Source organism: Mesocricetus auratus, unplaced genomic scaffold (genome assembly GCF_017639785.1).
Source record: "Mesocricetus auratus isolate SY011 unplaced genomic scaffold, BCM_Maur_2.0 Super-Scaffold_100004, whole genome shotgun sequence".
Lineage (NCBI taxonomy): Eukaryota > Metazoa > Chordata > Mammalia > Rodentia > Cricetidae > Mesocricetus > Mesocricetus auratus.
In genome coordinates, this window is record NW_024429189.1 from 87,328,913 (window position 1) to 87,352,516 (window position 23,604).

At 39.4% G+C, this 23,604-nt stretch overlaps 1 protein-coding gene across 6 annotated transcripts in view; it reads right to left on the bottom strand.

Annotated features, from left to right (window-relative positions):
- Window positions 1-627: 627 nt before the first annotated feature.
- Ttbk2 (tau tubulin kinase 2) overlaps window positions 628-23,604 on the bottom strand; it is a 129,027-nt gene continuing 106,050 nt past the window's right edge. For 5 of the 6 annotated variants that reach the window (XM_040746124.1, XM_040746125.1, XM_040746126.1 and 2 more), the window contains 4 exons: window positions 20,875-21,086; window positions 19,132-19,717; window positions 12,413-13,677; window positions 628-7,772 (listed from right to left, as the gene is read on the bottom strand). In XM_040746124.1, the coding sequence (XP_040602058.1) occupies window positions 7,310-7,772; window positions 12,413-13,677; window positions 19,132-19,717; window positions 20,875-21,086 (2,526 nt within the window). In that variant the 3' untranslated portion in view covers window positions 628-7,309. Of the gene's footprint in view, window positions 7,773-9,928; window positions 10,049-12,412; window positions 13,678-19,131; window positions 19,718-20,874; window positions 21,087-23,604 lie in introns of those variants that run through there. The other variant, XM_040746128.1, reaches the window with a different exon arrangement.

Genomic DNA, 23,604 nt, shown 5'->3' on the forward strand with positions numbered 1-23,604 from the left:
TTCCCTTCAAAGGAAGACCACGTGGTGACAGAGTAGAGAACAGCAATCCCTCTAGTGCTACCAGGATGTTTGCTAGGGAGAAGGAAAGAGCTTTTAAGGCTTAATTCTGTGCTGGGTTTAGTGAGTGCCTGCAATCTCAGCATTTGGCAGACTGAGGCAGGAGAATCTCAATTTCAAACCCACTTTGAACTCACTCACTCACACACACACTCACTCACACACTCACTCACACACACTCACACACTCACTCAGTCACTCACACACTCACTCACACACTCACACACTCACCCACTCACACTCACACACACTCACTCACTCACACTCACACACACTCACTCACACACTCACTCACAACTCACACACACTCACACTCACACACACTCACTCACACTCACTCACACACTCACACACACTCACACACTCTCTCTCTCACACACACACACACACACACACACACACTCTCAAACCCCTGAACCCTGGTTTTTCATCTAGCTTCTATTCAGTTAGCCCCAAATGCCCTTTTTTTGGTCATTGAATCACTTCTGGTTTACTGAATCTGTAACACTGTAGATTAGGAAGTATTTTCCACTTTTTGAAATCCAAACCATCACACAAATAGCACTAAAGTTTGCATGCGTACTGAATGTTTTATTACTAGATTATAAAAATAAAATACAAAATAATTTTAAAACAGAACTTAAAACACTGTACAAAGCTTTAATATGGTACAAATGGGAAAATTAAATAAATAATTACACTTTTATGTACAGATGGCCTATACAAAAGCACTGCATGTTTTTCTTTCAATACTTTATGTCCTTGGTTGCCTGAGCAAAAAACGCATAAAAGGAAGATTCAGGGAGGGGGAAAGGGACACAGTGCAGTACATTTAAAAGAACTTCAAAGAGCAATTTCTCATTAAGAGGAGAACAGTAAAATGGATTAAAGTAATCTAACTCATTTGTCTTGTTCAACAAGAGAATTAGGGTTGTGACTAAATCTGACGACATTTGCTGGTAATAGCTTACAAACTTACATTTATATCTAACACAAAGTCAAACATGCCTCCTTTGCTTAGAATTTGTAAATAAATGGTCTGATGAAACAGTGCTATTTCAAGAAAGGTGCCAAAGGGAAATGAGAATGTAAATCAGGGAACAGCAAGGCGGCTCAAGTCTGGGTCACCAGATCTGTTCTTTGTACTCAATGCCTCCAATCCAGTCTCTCATCTAAGATTTTTGCTTTTTTTTTTTTTTTTTTTTGAGACAGGGTCTCATGGAGCCCAAGTTGGCTTCAAACTCATTATGTAGCACATTAAGACCTTCCCTCCTATTCCTCCCTTTACCTTCTAAATGCTGGGATTATAGGCACAGACCACCAAGTCTAGGCAATCCAATTTCAAAGTCCTGAGTGGCCCAGAGGTACATTTCCTTTGTTTTAAAAGATATAACAATAAAGATCTTCCTATATTTTAATTTCTGAAATTTCTAACTTAGAGAACTAATTACACTAATTCAATGAAACTGTTTTAGCCAGGCGTGGTGGTGGTGGTGGTGGTGGTGCACACCCTTAATCCCAGCATTGTGAGAGGCAGAGGCAGGTGGATCTCTGAGTTCAAGGCCAGCCTGGTCTGAAAGCTAGTTTCAAGGCGGCCAGGGATGGCTGCACAGAGAAGCCTTGTCTTGAAAAATCACACAAACAAACCAACAAAAAAACTGTTTTGATAAAGTCTCAAAGCTCTCTTCTCATCAAACTCCCTAAAGTAAATCACAGCCAAACACAGTTGCCTTGTTTACTGCTGTAACAAAAACACCTGGCCTAGCCTAAATTTGCTCAAGATACAAGTGAATTTTTGAGGATTTAAATCATGTTTTATAAGAGTTTTAAAAAGCATCATATGGTAAAGATAGTCTACATAAAAACTTGGTTTACTAATGTCTGTAGCTGAACAATCAATCGTGTGTACAACACAAAACAATTTTAAATTATATAGAAATCAACTGATCCACTGTTGGTGTAAAATTATGTTATCAGCAAACTCTGTAATCCTATAATCTCCTCCTATAGTCTCAAAGATCTGCCTCATTCATTCTGTTGTTGTCTAGAAAGTGTGGTTGAAAGTACCGGAAGTGGTTGGCATCATCGGTCTACAATGTAGATACTGTCACCCCATGTAGAGAAGGCAGAGGCTTGTTACATTGTAAGGGCAATGGAAGGAATGCCACTCTACTTTTGCTACAGGGTTTCTTAAAACCAAGGTTTGGGTGAAGTACAGGAAAATAATCCTTGAACATGCCTTGGCCAGCCTGATTATTAGTCCTTGTGTGCGAGAGCAAATACTGAAGTCATTACTGAGAAAATCTTTTGTCATTTAGCATCTTGAGATTGTGTGAAGCTATGAGATGATCTTATCACTAATTTATGGATGCAAATTCTCTCACAAGAACTTAACTGAAAGCCTACATATTTTACCCAGATTCCCCTCTAAGTGAATAATAGGGGTTCTTGTCCCAAACTTGGGAGTTACCTATGAACTATGGGATTCTCCTCTTCCTGCAGTTCTGGCAAGTAATGTTGGGTACCAAAATTCTGAAGGCTCAGAGACTGTTAAATTTCTGGAGAAAGTATGGCAAATACCCAATAATATGAGTTTCTGCTTTACTTACAAATCCTCATAGTGTACACCAGAGTTTTGTAAAGTTTTGGTAAGGACAGAAAGTGGGGTGCATACTGTCCAAGTTGTGACACTACCTGTTTCCTTCCATAATAAGCTAAGGTCTAAGATGCACCACAGTAGCTTCTGAACTTGGGTATATGTTGGCATATGAGGACTACAATAGTAGTTACATGCTGTAATCCTATAATGCACTTGGATTGAATCCTACATAGCTGTTCTGCAAATGTATTGTCTATGAAACCAAATTCAAGAAAGTTAAACAGTACAACTGGTTGCAACTGTCCTATCACCCCAGTAAAAGAGGTGCTAGATGAACTATCCCCAGAAACAATATCCTAACACAAAACCAGAAATAGGCACGTTTAAGAAAAGTGAATGCAAACAATCCTTACATGAACAAGACAGACATCATTCTTTAAAACATGCCATGTTTGACAAATACAAAAGGATGAGAAGGAGTATAACGTGAATACATACATACATGTATGAAAACAAAAAATAAAAAAGAATGTAGTTTTTGTTTTGTTTTTGAGATAGGGTCTCATACTAGCCTAGGTGGACTTGAAATCACAATGAAGCTGAGGCTGGCTTCAGAGTCTCTTCCATCTTCCCACATCCCTCAAGTATTGGGTTAGAAACATGAACCACCATGCCTAACTAACAAGTTTTTAAAATATGAAAAACTTTGATCTCCAAGGCTAAATCTAGATTATCTACAAATAAATTTTAAGATATCATTTTCAAGATGCATTTTTTCCTTAAGCCATTAAATTGTGAATCCTGTCAACAGTTCCTAATGTTAGATTGGAAATGTAAAATTTTCTGCCCTTGAATAAAGGCACCTGTTTGTCATCAAGGTTACTGGGTGTAGAAAATCTCATTATGATTTAGCTAGCTATCTGGTCTAGGTTTATAAAACATGCTGCAAATGTATGCCTTTTTCTTTGTACAATGGATGCAATCATAGAAACAGTAGCCTAGGAATCTGTGGCTGAGAGGAAATCTCCTCTGCCTGCTGAAGTCTCTCAAGTTTCCACAGTGGCCAGTAGTGGAACAGACAGACATACTGTGTATGTAGAACACCAAATTAGCATACAGTGGCTTAGTACGCTAGAGCAAATAATGCCAGGTGGATAATGATGACAATGGACCTTTGACCATTTTCTACTTTGTTTTTAGGCCTTGATTAACTTGTTAGGCAACTTTTACCAAAAAAACATTCATTGCAAAGCATGCAACTAAAAAACTAAAAGTAACTGTGCTCCTGTCTGCAAGGCCAGCTTGTGTACCAGGGTTGGAAATAAATTCCTGGCTACTGACAGCTTCATTGGAAGGGGAATCTATACCTTAATGTTGAATTGGATATGATCCAATTTCCTCCTGTGTTCACTATCCATTGAAGTCAAATACGCTTAGGCTGTGCAAGATTCCTAGGTATGATTTTAATATTTTAAAGCAATTCACAATACCTGAAGGTCAATAGTATAATTTTGGGGCAACATTACCTAAAATTATGAACTAAACTATTGGCATATTTACTTTTGGCTTCACTGAAATAATCCCAGAGACGAAACAAGGCAAGGGTGGGCATGAGTCAGTAACCTCTGCAGATGGAGGTCAGGAGGTACTTGCTTTCCAAAAGGTAACTTAACTTTGGTCTCACACTACTTTTGTTATACCTTCGGTCATGTTCCTCACTTTAAGTAAAATAGCCAAACTGTTTATATTTATTTGGATAATCTGTATGCTATCAATAAAAACCTCAAAATAAGGAACCTTGAGTCTCTGGATCATACTCCTGATCCAAAAGTGTTGCTTAAGATTGCCAACAACCTGAGAGACTATGCTTTTTAATCTCTCTTTTTTTTGGGGTGAGGGTGGGGGTTGGAGATAGGGTTTCTATGTGTAGCCCGGGCTATCCTGAGACTCACTCTGTAGATTAGGCTGCCCTTGAACTCTGAGATCAAACTGCCTCTGCCTCCCGAGTGCTGGGATTAAAGGTGTGCACCACTAACACCTTGGCTCAGCTTTTTAATCTCTGTATCAGGATAACACTTAATAAATGGACCTACTGATACATAAAATATTATAATTAGTCCATTTCCTTTTCTTCAGAGCAAAAACATCTTTGGTTGGCTCTTTTCCCTACATGCAAAATAAAACATTCTCAGGTAATGAGGCCATTTGTCTCTGGATTTTGATGAGTTTGTTAATGACATGTAGAAAAGGAGGCAACACATTAAAAGGTTGAAGAAAACAAAGAAACCAAAACAGAAAACATCCTGTGTCATGCTGCCATCACCTTGGGTTTTGACTATCAGTAGAGAAATTCAGAAAGAAAAAGGCTGGGCTGTATTAGCTTTCCCAGTGGTTACTATTAGCACACAACTGACTAGAGAGGTCAGTATTAAAGCTGGCTACTTTTTAGCATCATTTAGCTAATGTAAAAGAAAGATAATTTCTTAATTATCCTACATCCCATCTCCACTCCTATTCAAAAGAGTGACATGAAAGAGGCAACTTTCAGGAAATGTTTTAAAAATCAGCTGATGCCAGATCCATAATTATAATGCCCATCGACCCACTCTAACCATAATGACAGGACTATGTGGCTAACATGAGTAATCTTTGAGCCTGTATTACAAGCATATCCTGTTAAAAATTTCACCTATTAAAATACTTTTTAAATGAAAATTAAGTATCTTATACCTTGGCTTGTTAAAGACTGCCAACTGTTGCACTATGTACCTGGAAGGCAAGAGGAATCTTAGGTGTCACATGCCTAGAACATATTTTCAGAAAATGAAGATGGGCAATGCCCAAGTGTACACGAGGCACACAATAGAAAAGGAATTTCATCATCTAAGGATCTTGAAATTACAAATGCAGAATGAGAAAGAATGGATTTATATAAGCATATGTCTCTATGTTTATAAATATTTATATAATTTATCATGAAAGACATGCAAGTAGTATTGCAGCAACTGTTCTACAATATAATACACAAGGGCCATGTTACAGTTGTAACAGAGAAACACTAAATGTGCCTTATCTGCTGCACTGCTCTGAAATGCTGGAACCTGGAAAGAAATTAGATTCCACACTATGCCACATTTCTCATGGAGACCTTATGTCTCAGTGTAGTGTCCCAGTTTTGAAAATGCTCAACACAGAAAGCAAGTTAAGTGCAGCATCAGGGCAGCTGGAATGCAGCATTGGAACATGCTCACTTGGTGAAGAAATACATTTCCTTCTCCACTCACCCTTACCTCAAATTCAGCTGTTTTAGGTTTGGTAGCAACATAAGGTCAAAGAGAAAGATGTTTGTTAGAAGGCAGATTTCAACAGCAGGAAGATCAATTTCCCTGACCTCAATAAGGTTTTTGTCATACTAAACACTCAAGGGCATCAAATAGCCCATTTTAAAAGTCTGGTATTCTTTAATTTGCCTCATTTTTGCTAGAAAGAGAATGAGGATAGAACAAATATGATCATCCTTACAACTTTGTAAATTGGGATTATGTGGAGATTGGGTTAAGAAGCCCAAGCATTAAACACAAGAACCAAGTAATAAAAACATTGAAAAAAAACTATTTAGCCTAAATTTATTTCCCCAGATATTCATTCCTTATTGGCTAAATGTATAAAATACAAAAATCTGAAGATTATAAGTTTCAATAACATACTTAATTTCTTTCTAAGTCTCTAAAACATAAGCCACATTCTCAAGTGTTGTGCTTTCCTAGTGCCATCTTGAAGGCTAACACCAGAGAGTGCAGGGAGGACATAAAGGAAGCTGTCTCCTCTGGTCAGTCTTCTTCTACAAGGAGGAGATGCACTCAGGTCAAATGAAGGGATGCTTCCACCTTTAAAGACATTGTCCCACTCTCTCTCCCTTCCTCTCCAAATACACCTGCCTGAAACAGCTCTAGCTGGACATCACTTTCCTTTTTGAGATAAAGATATATGAGCTAAGCATTGTGGCTCAAAGGAAAATAGCAAGGTTTGACTAAATGAGGGCAACTGGATTTTAAAGTGTTAGCATGTGCTGCTGAAAACCTTATTTGGGTGCATTGTTAAAATAAGATGTAAGAAACAATTTAAAAAATGTAAAACCCAAGAAAGAGACTAGGAATGAGTGGATTCACTAAATAAGCACACAAATCAAATATACCCAAGTACTAGTTTCCTGGCAACAGGCTTCTTATATATTTGAATGTCTGCACAATGACTCTCCAAGGTTAGGAAGTTGTAAATAAAAATATCAAACACTTTGCTATACTCTTTGAGTAGAGGATTAACAACTTAGGCAAAATCACTTAAAATTCCATTCTATTTCCTATCCTCAACTTCCTATTTCAAAGGCAGCTATAGAACAAGAGCTCATTTATGAGTTTCTTCCCTTGGATTTTGCTGGACTGAGCATTTGACTCCTGGTCCACTTCCTACCTGCCCTAGGTAATTCCTTAGTATATAGATAGTTAAGTCTTCTTATAAATAACTGATCATGTTACTTTCTTTTGCAAGAGAAGATCAACACTGATTGTTTGAAACAGACACTACAGGGACACACATGCATCAGGTCTAGGAGTAAGATCTCACACCTTTCCCAGAATACAGCCTGCTTGCTTCCTATCTGCTGAGTTTACTGGCTGGCTTACTCTTCCCTGGGGGAGTTTTAGAGCTGGCTGAGTGGTGGTGGAGGCTGCCAGATCCTTTTGGGCCATTCTTGCTGGGTTTGCAATGCTCTTGTTGGCAGGACCTCCTGGAGGACGATGATCCTGAGTGGCTTGGGGGTGACTTGCTTCTCCCCAGATGTGGGGACGAACTCCTCTGGTCATGGTGGGGCCGTCCAGCCCTAGATGGTGAGGAACTAGATGTTCGAGGCAAGGATGAGCTTCGAGGAGAGGCACTGGGACTCCTGCGAGGTACAACTGGACTCTTGGGTGGTGTTTTTGGATTGTGAGGAGATCCTGGGCTCTTGGATTGAGGAGTACTCCGGGGTTTCTGAGATCCATTTTGAAGAATTTGGGCCAGGCGAGAGAAAAGGTCTGAGTCAGAGTTACTACTCCCTAGAACTTTATATCTGCGTAGCCTTAAAAGAATAGAGAAGAATTAATTTTTTTTGGAGACAGGACCCCAAAAATTCATTATAAATGTGTCTAAAATCACAGTATCCCAAAGCATAGTGTTTATGAAGTCTGTCAAAATCAAAAATATACTAAATGGACACTGAATTTCTCTTCCACTTGTATGCTGTATGTGGCACCAGACAGATTAACATCTGCTGTGTCTTTTTCCTTTTGATTAATGCTTGTTTCCTTTGACAAGGTATTCCTATGTAGCCCACACTGGTCAGGAGCTCAGCATGTAACCCAGGCCAAGCTGGTCTTAACTTGACATTTTCCTGCCTCAGTTTCCCAGGTATAGGTATTCACCATCTCTAAGCTTTCCATCATTCCTGGCCAAACATACCCAACAGGGGACAGGAGGTTGGTTTGGTGGGTAAAGGCTCTTGCCATGAAAGCCTGGTGACTTAGTTTGATCCCTGGAATCCACATAAAGGTGGCAAGAGAACCAATTCCACAGCGTTGTCCTATCACCTCCACACATGCACCATGCACACTCTCCCATCATGCATCACACACACATACACACACACACACACACACACACACACACACAAAATCAGGTTAACTATACTTTCTCTTGCTTCAGAGCTTCCCAAGTGCCATCATTGCCACATGTCTAGCAGTAATCAAGGCTTTGTTTGTTTTTAATGGTTTTCTCATATAGGCTCTCTAAGTAGCCTGGCCGGGCTGGAACTCACTATGTAGGTCATTCTTGCTTTGAACTTGTGATTGTCCTGCCTCAGTCTTCCAAGTGCTGGCATCCGTGTGGGCTATCACACCCGGCTTTATAACCACTTGATACTATAATATGGGTTGTCTCTCTGTACCATGTTTATTAGTTTAACTCTTAAAGTCTACTTTAAGGTTTGCTACTGTGAACAAACTTTAAGTCTGACTAGTGTTCAGAGGTGGGGCCTTTAGGAAGTGATCTGATTACATGAGATCATTAGGGTAGAGCAAAAGGATACTGACATATGTAAATTTATACAAGTGTTCATGCCACCATGTGTTGTGACTAGGGGTGAGGGTACTTGCCATGACCCTGTGCCGTGCTACTTGGAATAACAATGAACTTCTTAGAATCTCATTCTCCTTCTAAATTAGCCTGTCTCTGATAAATGATTATAGGAACAATAAACTGACTAATACTTAAGGTTTTTAGTAGAGAATATATATATTAGGGACCTTTTTTGATGCTAGGAACCTCTCCCATCTAGAAAAAGACTGTAGTAAAGAGTCTGCTCAGTGTAATTATTTTAGAAATCTGAAGTGCATTAAAAGCTTGCAATATGCAGAGGAAAACTTGGACCATAAACTGCAGTTAATTTTGATCAAAGACTGCTTCCAAAGGACCAGAGTTTAGTTCTTAGCACCCACACTGGGCAAATCATGACCACCTGTGACTCCAGCGTCAGGGGATCCAACACCCTCTTCTGGCCTCTGAGGTCACTGCACACATGCGCACATACCCCCTCCCCCAGTTAAAAATAAAAATAAAATCTCTGGAAAAAAGATTTGTTTGGAGGTTCTGTGTTCTAATTGCTTTTTGTCGCCAACCCCCATCCCAGGGTCTCATGCATCCCAGAACAGCTATGAATAAGACCAGCATATTTGTTGAGGATAATAAATTACACTGTCAACAGGTTAATAACCATGGTGCATAGCACCAGCATGAGTTTGAAAGTTGTCATGACTTGTATCAGTTCAAACTAGGGACTATAATTTTCTCAGATGCCTTGGGAGTATTCAACATTATATATATATATATATATATATATATATATATATGTTTTTAATGAGAAAGACAAGCTAACCTGAATACAATGCTGAAGAGAACAACAACCCAATAACAAAAGCTACAAATTAATTTTCATTCTGTTCCAGTTAGTACTGTTCCTCTAAATTTCACATTTCTTCTGAGAAATGAATTAATGTGTAATTTCCTCGTTTTGCAAGTTCTAATGGTGATATGCAAACATTTTCTTGCTCTTGCTACAGCTGAAACTCTACAAGGTCCTGCCCCTTGTGTACTAACCAGACCAACTATCAAAAAATTGTCTAATGATACAAATGACTTATGCTACATCATTCAAAGTGATAGATAGGATGGGACATTTCAGAGACTGGTATATTTTTATTTTGTTTAGTTTTAATTTTAGGAGTTCAGTCATATGGTGGTAACTTCAAAGACAATGGTCCCACTGGCTGAAATAATTCCTTTTATTCTGCTGGCTTAAGTCTGAAAAAAAAATGACATTAAACTTTATTTTACTGTGCTCTAGTTTTTTGTTGCTGCTCTCATGATATGAAAGAGTGGCCACCCACTACATCTGCTGTATATCTGTCCATTATTGCAAGACCCCTTTCTGTGACTTTCAGGGATACAAAGAATTAGTATCTTCTCACTCTGCCTCTAATTTTTTTCTCTTTTCTCTTTTGGGAACTAACTAATAAAGACTAGGACAGGCTGGAGAGATTACTTGGTGGGGAAAGGTGCTTTGCCTCCAAGTTTGATAACCTAAGGTCAACCCCCAGGACCTACATGGTGGAAGAAAAGAACCAAATCCCTCAAGTTGACCTCCAGCTGCTACATACACACACACACACACACACACACACACACACACACACACACACACACACACACACACACACACAGACACACACACATGTTTTTAAAGCACATTTGAACAGTGAGAAGCAGCAGAAAACAGTAAGATAGGAGAACTGACACTGAATCTGAATTATAAGAAGACAAAAGGTTAGAGTAGGGGACTGGCAGGTGGACTGGTGTAGGCACCACAGGAACTGAAGAAGCACAGAGAAAAAGACACCTGAAGAACAGCTGAAAACTCCCCAAGTTCAATGAAAGACAAGATACAACATCCAGTAAGCTCAACGAACTCTTAAGCAGATGACCCCAAAGCTACCTAATCACAGACCATCAAACCAAGACGCAATCAAACTGTCAATAGTCTTGGGAGCAGCAAGAAATAAGCAGCTTTTCACATACAGGGAGTCCTAAAAAACTTTTCTAAAACATCAGAACTTCTGGAGGTCAAAAGGCAATGGTCTGAGGACTGAGATTTTTAAAGCTCCAAGAGAACTGTCAATCAGGAATCTTGTGTTGAGGAAGTATCCTTCAAAGATGAGGGAGAAATGAAGATTCTGTGAGTCAAAAGCTGAGGTAGGGGCTTAGCAGTATAACAGAGGTATGTACTTAGCATGCATGAGGCTCTGGGTTCAATACCCACAATACTATATATTACCACCATTTATATGGCCACCAGACCTGCCATATAGCAATGCTAGCTGAAGTTACTGCAGGTTGAAATGAGAGGATAATACACAATAACTTGAAGCCATACAGAGAAATAAAGATCTGAATAAAGACAAATATGTAAATACATAAAAAGTCAATTATAAAAGTGATTATTATTCTAGTAGCTATTTATAACTTTTTGTTTCCTGAATGATTTAGGAGACTAATACATTTATAAAACATCCAGTTCTTAAAGTAGAATGTGACTATTGCACATCTATAATCCCAGCAGGATAATGAGGAGTTCAAGGCCAATTTGAGCTACATAAGCTTTTATCTCAAAAGCAAAACTAACCAATTATAAGCTTATGATTAGGGACATTAAATGAAGATGTAATCTTATGATTTAAACAATTAAAAGGATGGATTGGGAATGGAAACTTAAAGGGGCACAGTGACATATTCCTCGTATTACACTGCCGAAAAACCAATTACAATGGTGGAACTACAGGATAGTCTGTGTACTCCATACTGACCACAATGAAAACAAACACGATATACACAATAGGAAAAAACAAAGGAATTTACGGTTACAGTTTCAACACACAGACAGACAGACAGACAGACAGACAGACAGACACACACACACACACACACCTTAGCCAGCTAGAAAAGAAGACACACCAATAAAGAAAGAACAACATGCTTTATGCAGGGCCAGCAAGGTGGTTGAGCAGCAAAAGTATCTGTCAACCTGACAGCCTGAGGTGGATACCAAGACCCACAAGATGGAAGCAAGGAGAGGATCAATCCAACAAGCTGTCCTCTAACCTCTGCATCTGCAAAGGCATACACAGGTACATAAATAAATAGAATGTTGTAAGGCCACTGTAAATGAAACACCAAAATGGTAGAAGTCCCCTTCCTCACAACCATCTTCAAAAGGAAGGAAATTCTGCCTGACCCTAATATGAACGACCTGAAAGACTTTATGCTAGGTGAAATAGGCCAGCTACAACAGAACAAACTAGAGATTCTACTACTTACCCCAATTGTTTAAAATGACCAAAACCATAAAGAAAATCAATGAGTGATGGTCACACGGCAAAATAACAGAGTTTATGCCACTGAAAATGCCACTTAAAATGAGTAAGATTGTAAATTTTATTTTGCCACAATGGAAAAAAAGTGCATTAGTCTGGGTCAATCTATACTGTGCCCTAATGCTTGTGGGAGAAAAAAAAAACACATTCAAAAGAAATGCTACCACTGGTGTCACACAGTAAAGCACACTTGAAAATACCATTACACACTACACACATAGAAAACATGAAGCATTACCTGGCTTCTACTCCAGGCCTGATCGGTGGCTTTCCTGGTGGTGGCCGAGGCAAGAACTGAGGGGAAGCTGAGCTATTAACTTGATCCGTGCTGACCCAGGAAACTGGCCTTGGAATCTTGCTCTTTCTAGACTGGGAGATGATGGGTGACAGAAAGCCATCTTCAGCTGATCTACTCAGATGGGAATCTACTGCCAGTCTGGAAAAGGGAGTAAAGACTTCCTCCTCAGAAAAGGGAACAGGAGCAGCAGCTAATTTCTCCTCTATTAGCTTATCGGAGGCACTTGATAGGTCCCCCAGGAAAGACTTGAACTGCCTTTTTTCTACCAGAAGTTTGACTAGTTCTGGCTGGTAGGCTTTCTTCTGTAGAAGCTTTTCTTTTGCAGAGACTGCAGAGGATGACTCAAAAGTTGAGTCTATTTCTTGTGCTAAAACAGGGATCCGGCTGTGCCTGGTTACAAAGGATGACCGAAGCATGTCCTTCCGGGTGGGAGTACCATGCTCATTCTCTGGGACACAATGATATAGCTCTCCATTTCTAGGGACAACCTTCTCTCTCTTTCCCTCTTGGTGCAAAAAAGTAGAGAGGTCTCCCTGATGTCCTGGCAAGTCTTCACTCTTAATGTCAGCATCCTTAAACAGCTTATTTTTTTGCATTACTGCCACCTGGCCTATCTGCCCTTCAGCATGTGGGTCAATGACTTGAGAAATTTCTGATGTTCCTACTGTCAAAAGCTTCATTATCTCATGTTTTTTGTCCTGATTTGGCACCACACTAAAATTCTGTGTCTTTGATACATCAAGAGGTTCTGTGGTAGCTGACTGATCCCTTTCTGTAGTTACTAAATCTGGGTGAGAGATTTCAACACAATGTTGCCCTTTACTTAACTTCTCATCTTCATTATCTGAACCCAGAAGAATGCTTTTTTCCTCTGTTTCTCCAGGGAGATTTTCAAATTCTTTCACAACTAATCTATTATGGTCACAAAGGTCTTTTGGTCCCAAGTCTTGAGATGTGTCACCATCTCTCATATTGGGTAACATGTCATGACCAATGTGATCTATCTGAAGTCCCAAATCCATTCTGCTTCCTCCACTAGGAAGTTCGCCCTCTGTTACAACCAAGCCCGAGAAGTTTTCCCTTGGAGAATAAAGCTCCACAGTGGGTTCCAAGGGTTGAAGATCTTTCTTCTCTGGTTGTGGACCATAGTGAAAGCTTCCTGAAGTTGACTGTGTTGATGCAACAGAAGGTCTAGGAATTGTAATCTGGAGAAGCAGGAAGAAAAATAGAAAAACATTGAATTATGTGGGGTATCAATCAGATGCATGGTTTGAGATATAATACTTCAGATGAAGATGTTTACCAGGTCTTCCCAACTCACACTAAATAAGCAACTGTGAATAAACATGAAGGCCTCTGAGTTCTCCTCAAAGGAGCTGCACAGAAGGAAGAACCCTAGAGCTTCTCTGTGCTTGCCCCTTTAACATGCTCTCTGCATGGCCCAGAAGACGGCACGGCCCAGACTCCTTTGCAAATGGGTGATCTATGATAAGTTAGATTCTATTATCCTTACACTAAAGTCAGTTTTATGTGAATGCAATTTAATATCTTTTTTTAAAGGCCTTTTTGGAAGAATCAGATAAATTCAGATCACTTAATGAAGTCCATTAAGTCCTAGGAAAATAAAACAAAACATTTTGATTCAGGAACATAATTAGATTTACAGACATGTAAACCTGCAGACCAGTCTAGGCAGAAATCACTTGGCATATGAAGTAATTCCTAAATAGGACAGGCATGGTGGTATATGTCTGTAATCCCAGCACTTGAGGTACGAGGAATTTGAGTTCCAGGTCAACCTGATCTATGCTGTAAGATTTTGTTAAAATATGGCCAGGCCTTTAATCCCAGCACTCGAAAGGCAGAGGCAAGCAGATTTCTGTGAGTTTGAGGCCAGCCTGGTCTACAGAGCGAGTTCCAGGACAGGGTCCAAAGCTACAGAGAAACCCTGTCTCAGGAAAAAAAAAAGATTTTGTTAAAATAAAAATAAGGAACTAGAATCCTGAGGATGCTTCAGGTGAATTCACGACAGGCTATTTGGGTTCAGAATTGCAGTAATCCCAGACCTATTTGAACTTCAAGAAAGGCAATAAGTTGTCTTGGGGATGTTCTCTGTCAGGAGGTCACCTCCTACTTCCTAAATATTTAAACAAAAATCTTGTTAAATTATTCCAAGATACTGAGGTAGATGGCAACTTCCTATACATGTTTTCAATGCATTTACTTACTGTGTGTGTGTATGCAAGTTCACTTGCACCATAAAGCATATGTGGAGACCAGAGGACATGAATGGGGGTCTTGGGAATCAAACTCAGGTTCTTAGGTATGGCAGCAAGCACCTTACTCACTAGACAATCTTGCCTGTCGTGTGTGTGTGTGTGTGTGTGTGTGTGTGTGTGTGTGTGTGTGTGTGTGTGCGCGCATGCCATAGCTCAAACCTAAGGGAGTCGGTTCTCTTCTTCTACCATGTGGGTCCTAGGACTGGTGGCACTTTTATCTGCTAAGCCATCTCGCTGGCCCTCTAGTATATTTTTATAATTGTATTAAATCTAAAATTCATAGCACTTCCCTTTTTTTTTTTTGGTTTTTCAAGGCAGGGTTTCTCTGCTGCTTGGAGGCTGTCCTGAAACTAGCTCTTGTAGACCAGGCTGGTCTTGAACTCACCGAGATCCGCCTGCCTCTGCCTCCCAAGTGCTGGCATTAAAGGCCTGTTCTACCACCACCCGGCAGTACTTCACTTTTTTTTTTCAAGACAGGGTTTCTCTGTATTGTTTTTGTGGCTGTCCTGGAACTCATTCTGTAGACCAGGCTGGCTTCCAACTCACAGAGATCCACCTGCTTCTGCCTCCTGAGTGCTGAGATTAAAGGCATGCACCACCAACGCTTGTACTTCACTTTTGTAAAGTTACTTTTTAAGATCAAAGTGTGGCAATTGTTAGAAAAGTAGATTTGAAATTACATTAAATGTCAAATTACAAGGGAGATGACTATCTACTTCACAATAACCCAAGAACAGTCACCTCATTAGTATATGTAATTCTAATACTACCCAAACAAACGCAACAATGTTTACAAGAGCAATTTTCATGGCCTTCTGGGATTGAAGCTAGAAGTAACTCCTACAGATCTGAGATTAACTCCTTTTGATTATCTTATGACCTGTGTGTGGGTGTGAATGTGTGACTAACATGAACAGCCAGACAGAATATCAGCAATTGTAACAAACTGTACATGACTTACTCTCATGTAACAGGCTCATTCATAGCCTTTTAAATTTTATAAGATATTCAAACTCATTTTTACAAAATCTATGATAACATTGATAATTTTGCTTCACCAATTTTAATTGAACTCCATTATTAATAGAAGTTCATAAATGAAAAGCAAATCCAAGAAAAGTCACAGACAGGACATGAGGATTTGTAAGTCATACACGCCACAGCCTACTATTGACACACAGCATAGGCTCACAAAGTCTGGGAAAGTGAGTCTGCCAAACACTGACAGGATGAGAAGAGAAAACCCAGGGTCCAAGAGAAGAAAAAACTAATTCAAAGTGTAGCTGCAAATACCTCCCTTAACCTTGAAGTTCAAAGGCAAAAAGCAATTCCTACACTCAAAACACGTTACCTATAGACTAACAATGACTTCCCCATAAGTCGTTTATATCTTTTATACCTTGAACTTCTATAATTCATAATGTTAGAGAATATTTTTTTCTTTTGAGACAAGGTATTGCTATGTAGCCCAGGCCGACAACAATCAGTTTATAACAGTCTTCACGCTTTCAGTCTCTGGGATGCTGAAAGCTGCCCCGCCCTGCGAAGGCACACCGCCTCTGTCACTCCTGCTCTTCTCTTCACTTGTGTCGGCCCTGCCTTTCTGCACATACTATAAATCACCTTCATGATGTTTCCTTCATGTTCTCATAGCTTTATTAATGCTCAAGATTAAAGCCTACATACTAATGAGTATATAAGTCTTATTTATTTATTACAATCAAGGAAACTATCAAATGGAATTAGTTTACATAGTTCAGGAAGAATAGCATCAATTTTTAGTTACATCATGTTAAGAGTTGGCTCAAGTATAATAAAAACCTTCAGAAATTAAACCCTTGTACCAAATAGCCTGGTTTTTGTTTTGTTTTATAACACCTATATCTCATATTGACCCATGAACAAGGACAATTTAGAAGTGATACAAGTAGTAGGATAATGTATTGGTTGTGACATTGCCCAGAAGTAATTAAATTACACATTCCTGTCCTATTAAAAATTTACATTTTGGCAGGAGGTAGCAGCACACACCTTTAATCCCCGTACAGAGATAGGTATATCTCTAAGTTTAAGACCAGCCTGGTCTATAGAGCAAAGCAAGTTCCAGGATAGCCAAGACAGTCAGGGCTACACACAGAAACTATCTCAAAAAAACAAAAACAAGAATTACATTTTGGGGGGTGGAGAGATGGCTCAGAGGTTAAAAGTGCTTGTTGTTCTTGTACAGAATCTGAATTCAGTTTCCAGTGTCCACATGGCAGCTCACACCTGTCTGTAACTCCAGTCCAGGGGATCTGATACCCCGTTCTGGTCTCTTGACCAGGCATGGACATGAGACACAGACATATATGCAGGGAGAATACCCATACACATAAATTTAAACAAAACAAAAAAACAGTATAGGCGGGGGAGGGAGCATTGCATATGCCTCTAATCCCAGCACTTGGGAAGAGGCAGATCTTTGGGAGTTCAAGACCAAGACCAAGCCTGGTCCATGTGAGTTTCTCTGTAGCTCAGGCTGGCTTGGAACATGCAGCAATGCTCCTTCCTTTTGTTTCCTGAGAACTGGGATTTACAAGCATGAGCTGAAATCATAAACAACTCAGGAGGGGCCGGGGGAAATCCCAAACAAAACAGAGCTCAGGTTGGACTAGACATTAATCCTAGCTTATTTAACCCTTAGGCTGGTCTCTATGCCACAAACAACCTATAAAATTGTACAAAGCAGTCCTGAAGGGTATGTGAGAGAAGATCAATTAACTAAATTCTGATTGGAAAAGAAGTAAAAAGTCATTTATTTCTCTATTTTGGGGCATTGACAAATTCTTACATAAAGTCAAATTTCATTGGTATATTTCCCAAGTGTCTTATGTGGTACATCAAAATGTGTTTTAACAAAAAATATTTCAATTTGGGGAACAATGCTGAAGCTATCATGTTAGAAAGGAAGACTGCCTGATGAGTACAGAACTCAAGGAAGCTTGGTATCTTGCTTGTAGGTGCTGAAGTTGTGCTGCTTTCCTTTCTGCCCGAGGCTGGCTTTTCTGGACACCTACTGCTCACCAGGCCACTGCTTACCTTAAGAGGCAACTGTTCTCAGCAGTGGCCTGCTCAGGGCTGAGAGCTGGCAGTATTGTTCCTCCAAAAGGGTTCTCTCCAGAAAACTTGCCACAACTGCCTTTAAACATTTAAAAATGAAGTTCATTCTATCCCAAACTTAGAAAAGTACAAGTTCTGAAAGCCAGGCTTGAGATTCTATATCTTCTATAGTGGGCATCTCACAATTAAGAGAAATGTAAAACATGAGAAATTTCTGGGTAGAGATTTCAAAAAAAGGCTCAGACTGGTTAACAGTATATAAAGAACAAACTACAAATGGCTTAACACAGGCCTTTTTTAGCAGATGCATAATGAAATTCTTCAAGATAATTTAAAAAATTTATATTTTTGTATATACATATACATAAATAGGCAGAACTTGTAGTCTAATCATAAATGCTACTGCAAAATTAGGTTATAATGATACTTCATGTATTAATCTCACTAGAACAAAGAAAAGCTCACTTAAATTATTATTTTCCTTTTTTTCCCCCTGAGACAGGGTCTCATTATGTAGCCCTGGCAGTCCTGGAACTCACTCTGTAGACCAGGCTGGCCTTGAACTCATAGAGATTCAGCTGCTCTGACTTCTGATTGCTGGGATTAAAGTTGAGTGCCACCACTCCTGGCTTTATTTTTTCCTTATTGAAGGCTGACTATAGAATTTAGTATAAATACTATTGTTTACATGTATCCATTTGCTAAACTTAAGCCTCTAATTATTGTACAATCTTAACTGATCAACTAACTTACCTTTCTGCTTTTGTTTATTCATTTATTTAGACACCAAATTATATTCTGTAGCCCAAGTAGACCTGGCTTGAATTTAGAGTGGTACTCTTTATATAACTTCCTAAATTCTGGCATTATGGGTATGAATAACCATGCCAGCTAGCCTTTATTTTTTTTTATCGGTGTATATGTGTGTGCATGTTCATGTGGGGTTGTGGGAATGTGCTTGCATGTGGGGACACACCTTATTTTTTGAGACAGGCTCTCTCACTAGATCTCGAACTCAGTGATTTGACGAGACTGGATCCAGGGATCCATTTGTCTTTGTCCCTGACTCCCAGCCCCACACATGCTCTAACTCAGTGCTGGAGTCACAGATGTGTACTGCCATGCCTGGGTTTTATGTGGGTGCGAGTTCTGCACTCAGGACCTCGTGTATATACAGCAAATGATTTACTGACTGAGTCACCTCCCTAGCCCCAGTCTTCTCTTTTCTCAATAGCACGTTCGTTGAGCAGACAACACAAAGTAACAAAATCAGTTTCTTACCGCTGTCAGAGGTCCTTCTGCTTGTGCCTCCATTGGACTTGTGGGAGTCACTGTGAGGAACTGACTAGCAGCTCCAGCCTGGAGGTCTAGCCTATCTGTGTACTGTTCTGAAGCAGCCGTGGCAGGACATTCTGCAGAAAGTGCTAAGACCACACCTGAGCTTTCCTTTAAGTGATGGTTGTCAGTCCAAGGACCTACTTGGATCTTTTCATCTTGAGGTGATCCTTCAAGGACCTGAAGTACTTCAGGCTCCTCATCTGAAGGGCTTCCAGTTGTTTTATGGCCTAACACCTCATTTGTCCTAAAATCCCGAAGGTCTTGCTCCTTGTCCACAATCACCCATTCTTTGGAATCAACCTCCTGCTTGCAAGAGCTTAAGTTAACAGCTACAAATCCATTGCTGCCACCACCATCTGCCTGCTCTGGAGTGTTGGCAGAGGCAGGCTTGGAAGCCTCAGGGAGGTATTCTTCATCATAGTGCCAGATGTGCTCAGTGCGGGACCCAACAGGAACACAGGGTTTATGAGGCAGAGCAGGGAGAACAGACTCCTTTCCTGCACTGGAATCTTTCTGCATTTTCTCCATGCTTAAGGAAACAGAAAGAAATTACTCAATTGTCCTTGGAGAAACTTTATTACATACTGATAAGCTCCATATGAACAACCATTCTTACAAAAGTGTGATGAGTACATATGGAAAAAACAGAATTTCACAGGGTTGATGATGTTCTCTACTTGCCATTCCTGCTCCTCCCTAACACTGTCCACTTTCAAAGTCTCTTTTGTTAGTTGAAGTCCTTGCCAAAATGTTTATTTCTATTGCTCTCTTATATCTAGTTCTCATCTTAACTGTAATCCAAATGGTTAAAGCAGTGTTCAAGTCTAATTCACCCTTTTAATCATATCTGGATATGTAATAATGGATGACCTTACATTTCTGATCCTCCTGCCTCTCCCTTCCTACAACTGAGATTACAGGCATGTACTACAACACAAACTTTTATGTCTCTCTGGGGACTGAACATAGGGCCTCATATATGATATGCAGGTACTCTGCCAACTGAGTAAGACCCCTAGCCCAAATCCATTGCCTCTCTTAAATGAACATTTCATCGCCAACAGTTTCACAGTTGGGACCATAGTGTGTGTCATCACATACATTGTAATTTTCTTGAAGACTTTCATTAATTTTAAGTATAATTCAAATCTTACATTTTCATTTCCATCTTGTTACCAAAATCTGTTATAGAAAGAATGTGTCTAATTGATCGAAAGCAACAATCATTATGATATATATATATATATATATATATATATATATATATATATATACACACACACACACACACACACACACACACAGATCTCAAAAGTTTCTCTTTTCTTCTTTCTTGGGGTAGGAGTGTAATAGGATACAGTGATAAACTTAATACTATGTATTTTCCCACTGCATCTTTTCTCTGTGTGTTCCCCTCACTCCTGTCTAATGTTGCCTTTATTGTGCCCTTTCTACCTCTACACTGTTGCTCCAAAGAGTTCACTTTCTAACAAGGTCACAGAAAATAGAGTACAGCTAGGACCACACAGAGAAATTCCGTCTTGGAAAACCAAAAAAAAAAGAGAGAGAGAGAGAGAGAGATGGTGATATATAACTATGATATGAACAAACGGAAACTTTAATGGAGTCAGCATTATAAAAATACAAGAATTTCTTAATATAATAGAAAAAATATATATTACATACCAGGTCTCAAGAAACTTGTCAGTATCTGGCTTTGGCTCCAGTGTCAGTCGTTTTTCTAGCTCAAAGCTGTGAATGGAACGTAACTTCCTTACTAACGGGACATCCCTATCTGGCTGAGTAATCTCTGATCGGACACGAATTGGTGAGCCAAGGCTTGGAGCATTGGGAATACCGTTGATGTGACCATGGCTATTTTCTTCTTCAGTAGCAGCCTAAAAAAAATATAAAAAGAAACATGAAAAATATTTCAAATATTATACATGAAAGAAATCACTGAAACCGCTGAAATAATAACAAAATGATTACACGTGTTTTCAGAAAATAAAAAAAATTGTTTTGTTTACTTGTTTTTCCAAGGCTGTATTTTATTATATATCTCTGGCTGTCCTGGAACTCACTCTGCAGACCAGGCTGGCCTTGAACTCACAGAGATCTGTCTGTCCCTGTCTCCCGAGTGCTGGGATTAAGGCATGTACCACTACTGCCCAGCTCTAATATTTTTTTTACTTTAAGTTTAAAAATTGTATTCATGTATTTTCTTGCTTAATTATATGTGTGTATGTGTTATGGAATATTTGTTTACAAGGTAGCGATGTGTCTTTGCCAAGACACCTTCTGATTGGTTTAATAAAGCACTGAATGGCCAATTGTTAGACAGGAGATATAGACAGGATTTCCAAGGAGAGAAAAGAAGAGAAGATGATTACAGGCATGCAGAATATGCCATGGACACATGGGGAGAATAAAAGAAAGGTAAAAAGTCACATGGTAAAACATGGATTAACATAAGCAAGCTAATTTAAGTTATAAGAGCTAGTTAGAAACAAGTTTAAGCTAAAGCTGAGCTTTCATAATTAATAACAAGTCACCATATTATTATTTAGAAGTTGGCTGGCTGAACAAAGACAAGACTGGCTACACATATGTGCCCCTCCCACATGTGAGTTTGGCAATCAGAGAACAACTCTCCTTCCATGTGAACTGCCAGGCTAGGTGGCAAGCACCTTAAGATATTTGACTTTGGGGCTGGAGAAATGGCTAAGCAGTTAAGACCATCTACTGTTCTTACAGAGGACTGGGTTTTGAGTCCCAGCACCCATATCATGTGATTCACAATGACTTTTAACTCCAATTCTAGGAGCTCTGAAGCCTTTGGCTGCCACAGGTACCTGTACACACATGCACACAATTAAAAATATTTAGATGGTAATAGTTTTATTTCAATAAATTTCTGTTTACTAATCCTTTGTAGTCAGTTATATTAGGTTTATATTCACTTTTAGTATGAACTTATTTAAAAGTTTTTTGGTACAAAAATAGTCTAAAAATGCTTAAAGATCTTCACTTCTTACATTGTAAACATTAGCAGGCAGTAAACGTCTCTCTTCCATGAGACTAGGCTCTCAGGAAACCAAGTAATGGGTGGAAGTCAGTTGCCAAAGCCACACCCTTTGACCCTAGCCACACTGCTTACCAGTTTAAAGACTCATGTGGTTAGAAGGAGATCCAGAATCTCAAAATAACTTGGTTAGAGTCTCTTCATCAGAATTCTGCATCCAGAACAGCTTCTAGGCTCCTGGCTGAGATGATCGAGCCTCACAGAATACTCCAGCCAGGACTTGACCGTAATCCTGAATTTTCTCAGGATCCCCCAAAGATTGCCAGTGCCCCAATCAACAGGGAACTATACCCACATCCCCAGAAACTGGATTATGGTGTTTATTATCATTTCAGGGGGGTTGGTAATGGTCAGGAAAAAACAGCTGAACAAAGGAGATTAGATTCAGAGATCTCTTTCTAAAAAGAAAAGGGGGGATATAGAAATGCTAGGATAGGGCCAGATGGTAGCACACACCTTTAATCACAGCACTTGGGAGGCAGAGGCAGGCAAATCTCAGTGAGTTTGAGACCACCCTGGTCTACAAAGAGTTCTGGGCAGCCAGATCTATTACTCAGAGAAATCCTGTCTTGAAAAACAAAACAAAACAGAAATGACAGAATAAAGGGTACATCATTATTATTGAATCTACTTTAATCCAAAAACAACTATTAATCTTAAATATTTTACATTGGTATGGAGTTTGGCTTGGTTTAGTGATACAAATTTAAGGTTAATTATGTAATACTGAATATATGTTTCCACTCTCAGCTAGAGTATTCTGCTTATGAAGTTCATTTAAAAATTTAATGTATAGTTAAGAAATGAGAGTTAGTAGTCATCTATAATAGTCAAACTTATAGTCATGTTAGATATGTTTTCAAGGTCACATAGATACTTTTAAATAGATGGTCTTCAAACACTTCAGAGACCTACAGAATTAATGTTTAATAACCTAAGACCTAAGGTTTTTCATGAAACTGAGATATATCTGCTCCTGGCAGCACCAAGGTACTTCAGAGAAAATGATGGGCATTGAAGAAACTCCATAAGAAGCTTGTTTTATTTAGGCAAAAACTATCCAAAAACTGTCCTTGCCTCAATTGCTGACAGTTACTGTCCAAACTGGACCATCAGGACACAAGAAAGGCAACTGTCAAACTTTGCCAAGGCAAGATAGGACAATCTTTCAAGATTCCCTACTTCACAGGGAAGTCTGTCAGATATGCTAGGCCTGTAGGTTAGGGTTGAATGACCCAGCATTGCAGAAGAACTCTGGATAACTGTCCAGGCAGTCTGATGTCCCTGTCATTGGTAACATTACAACTATCTGGGGTCTTTCATGGACTTAA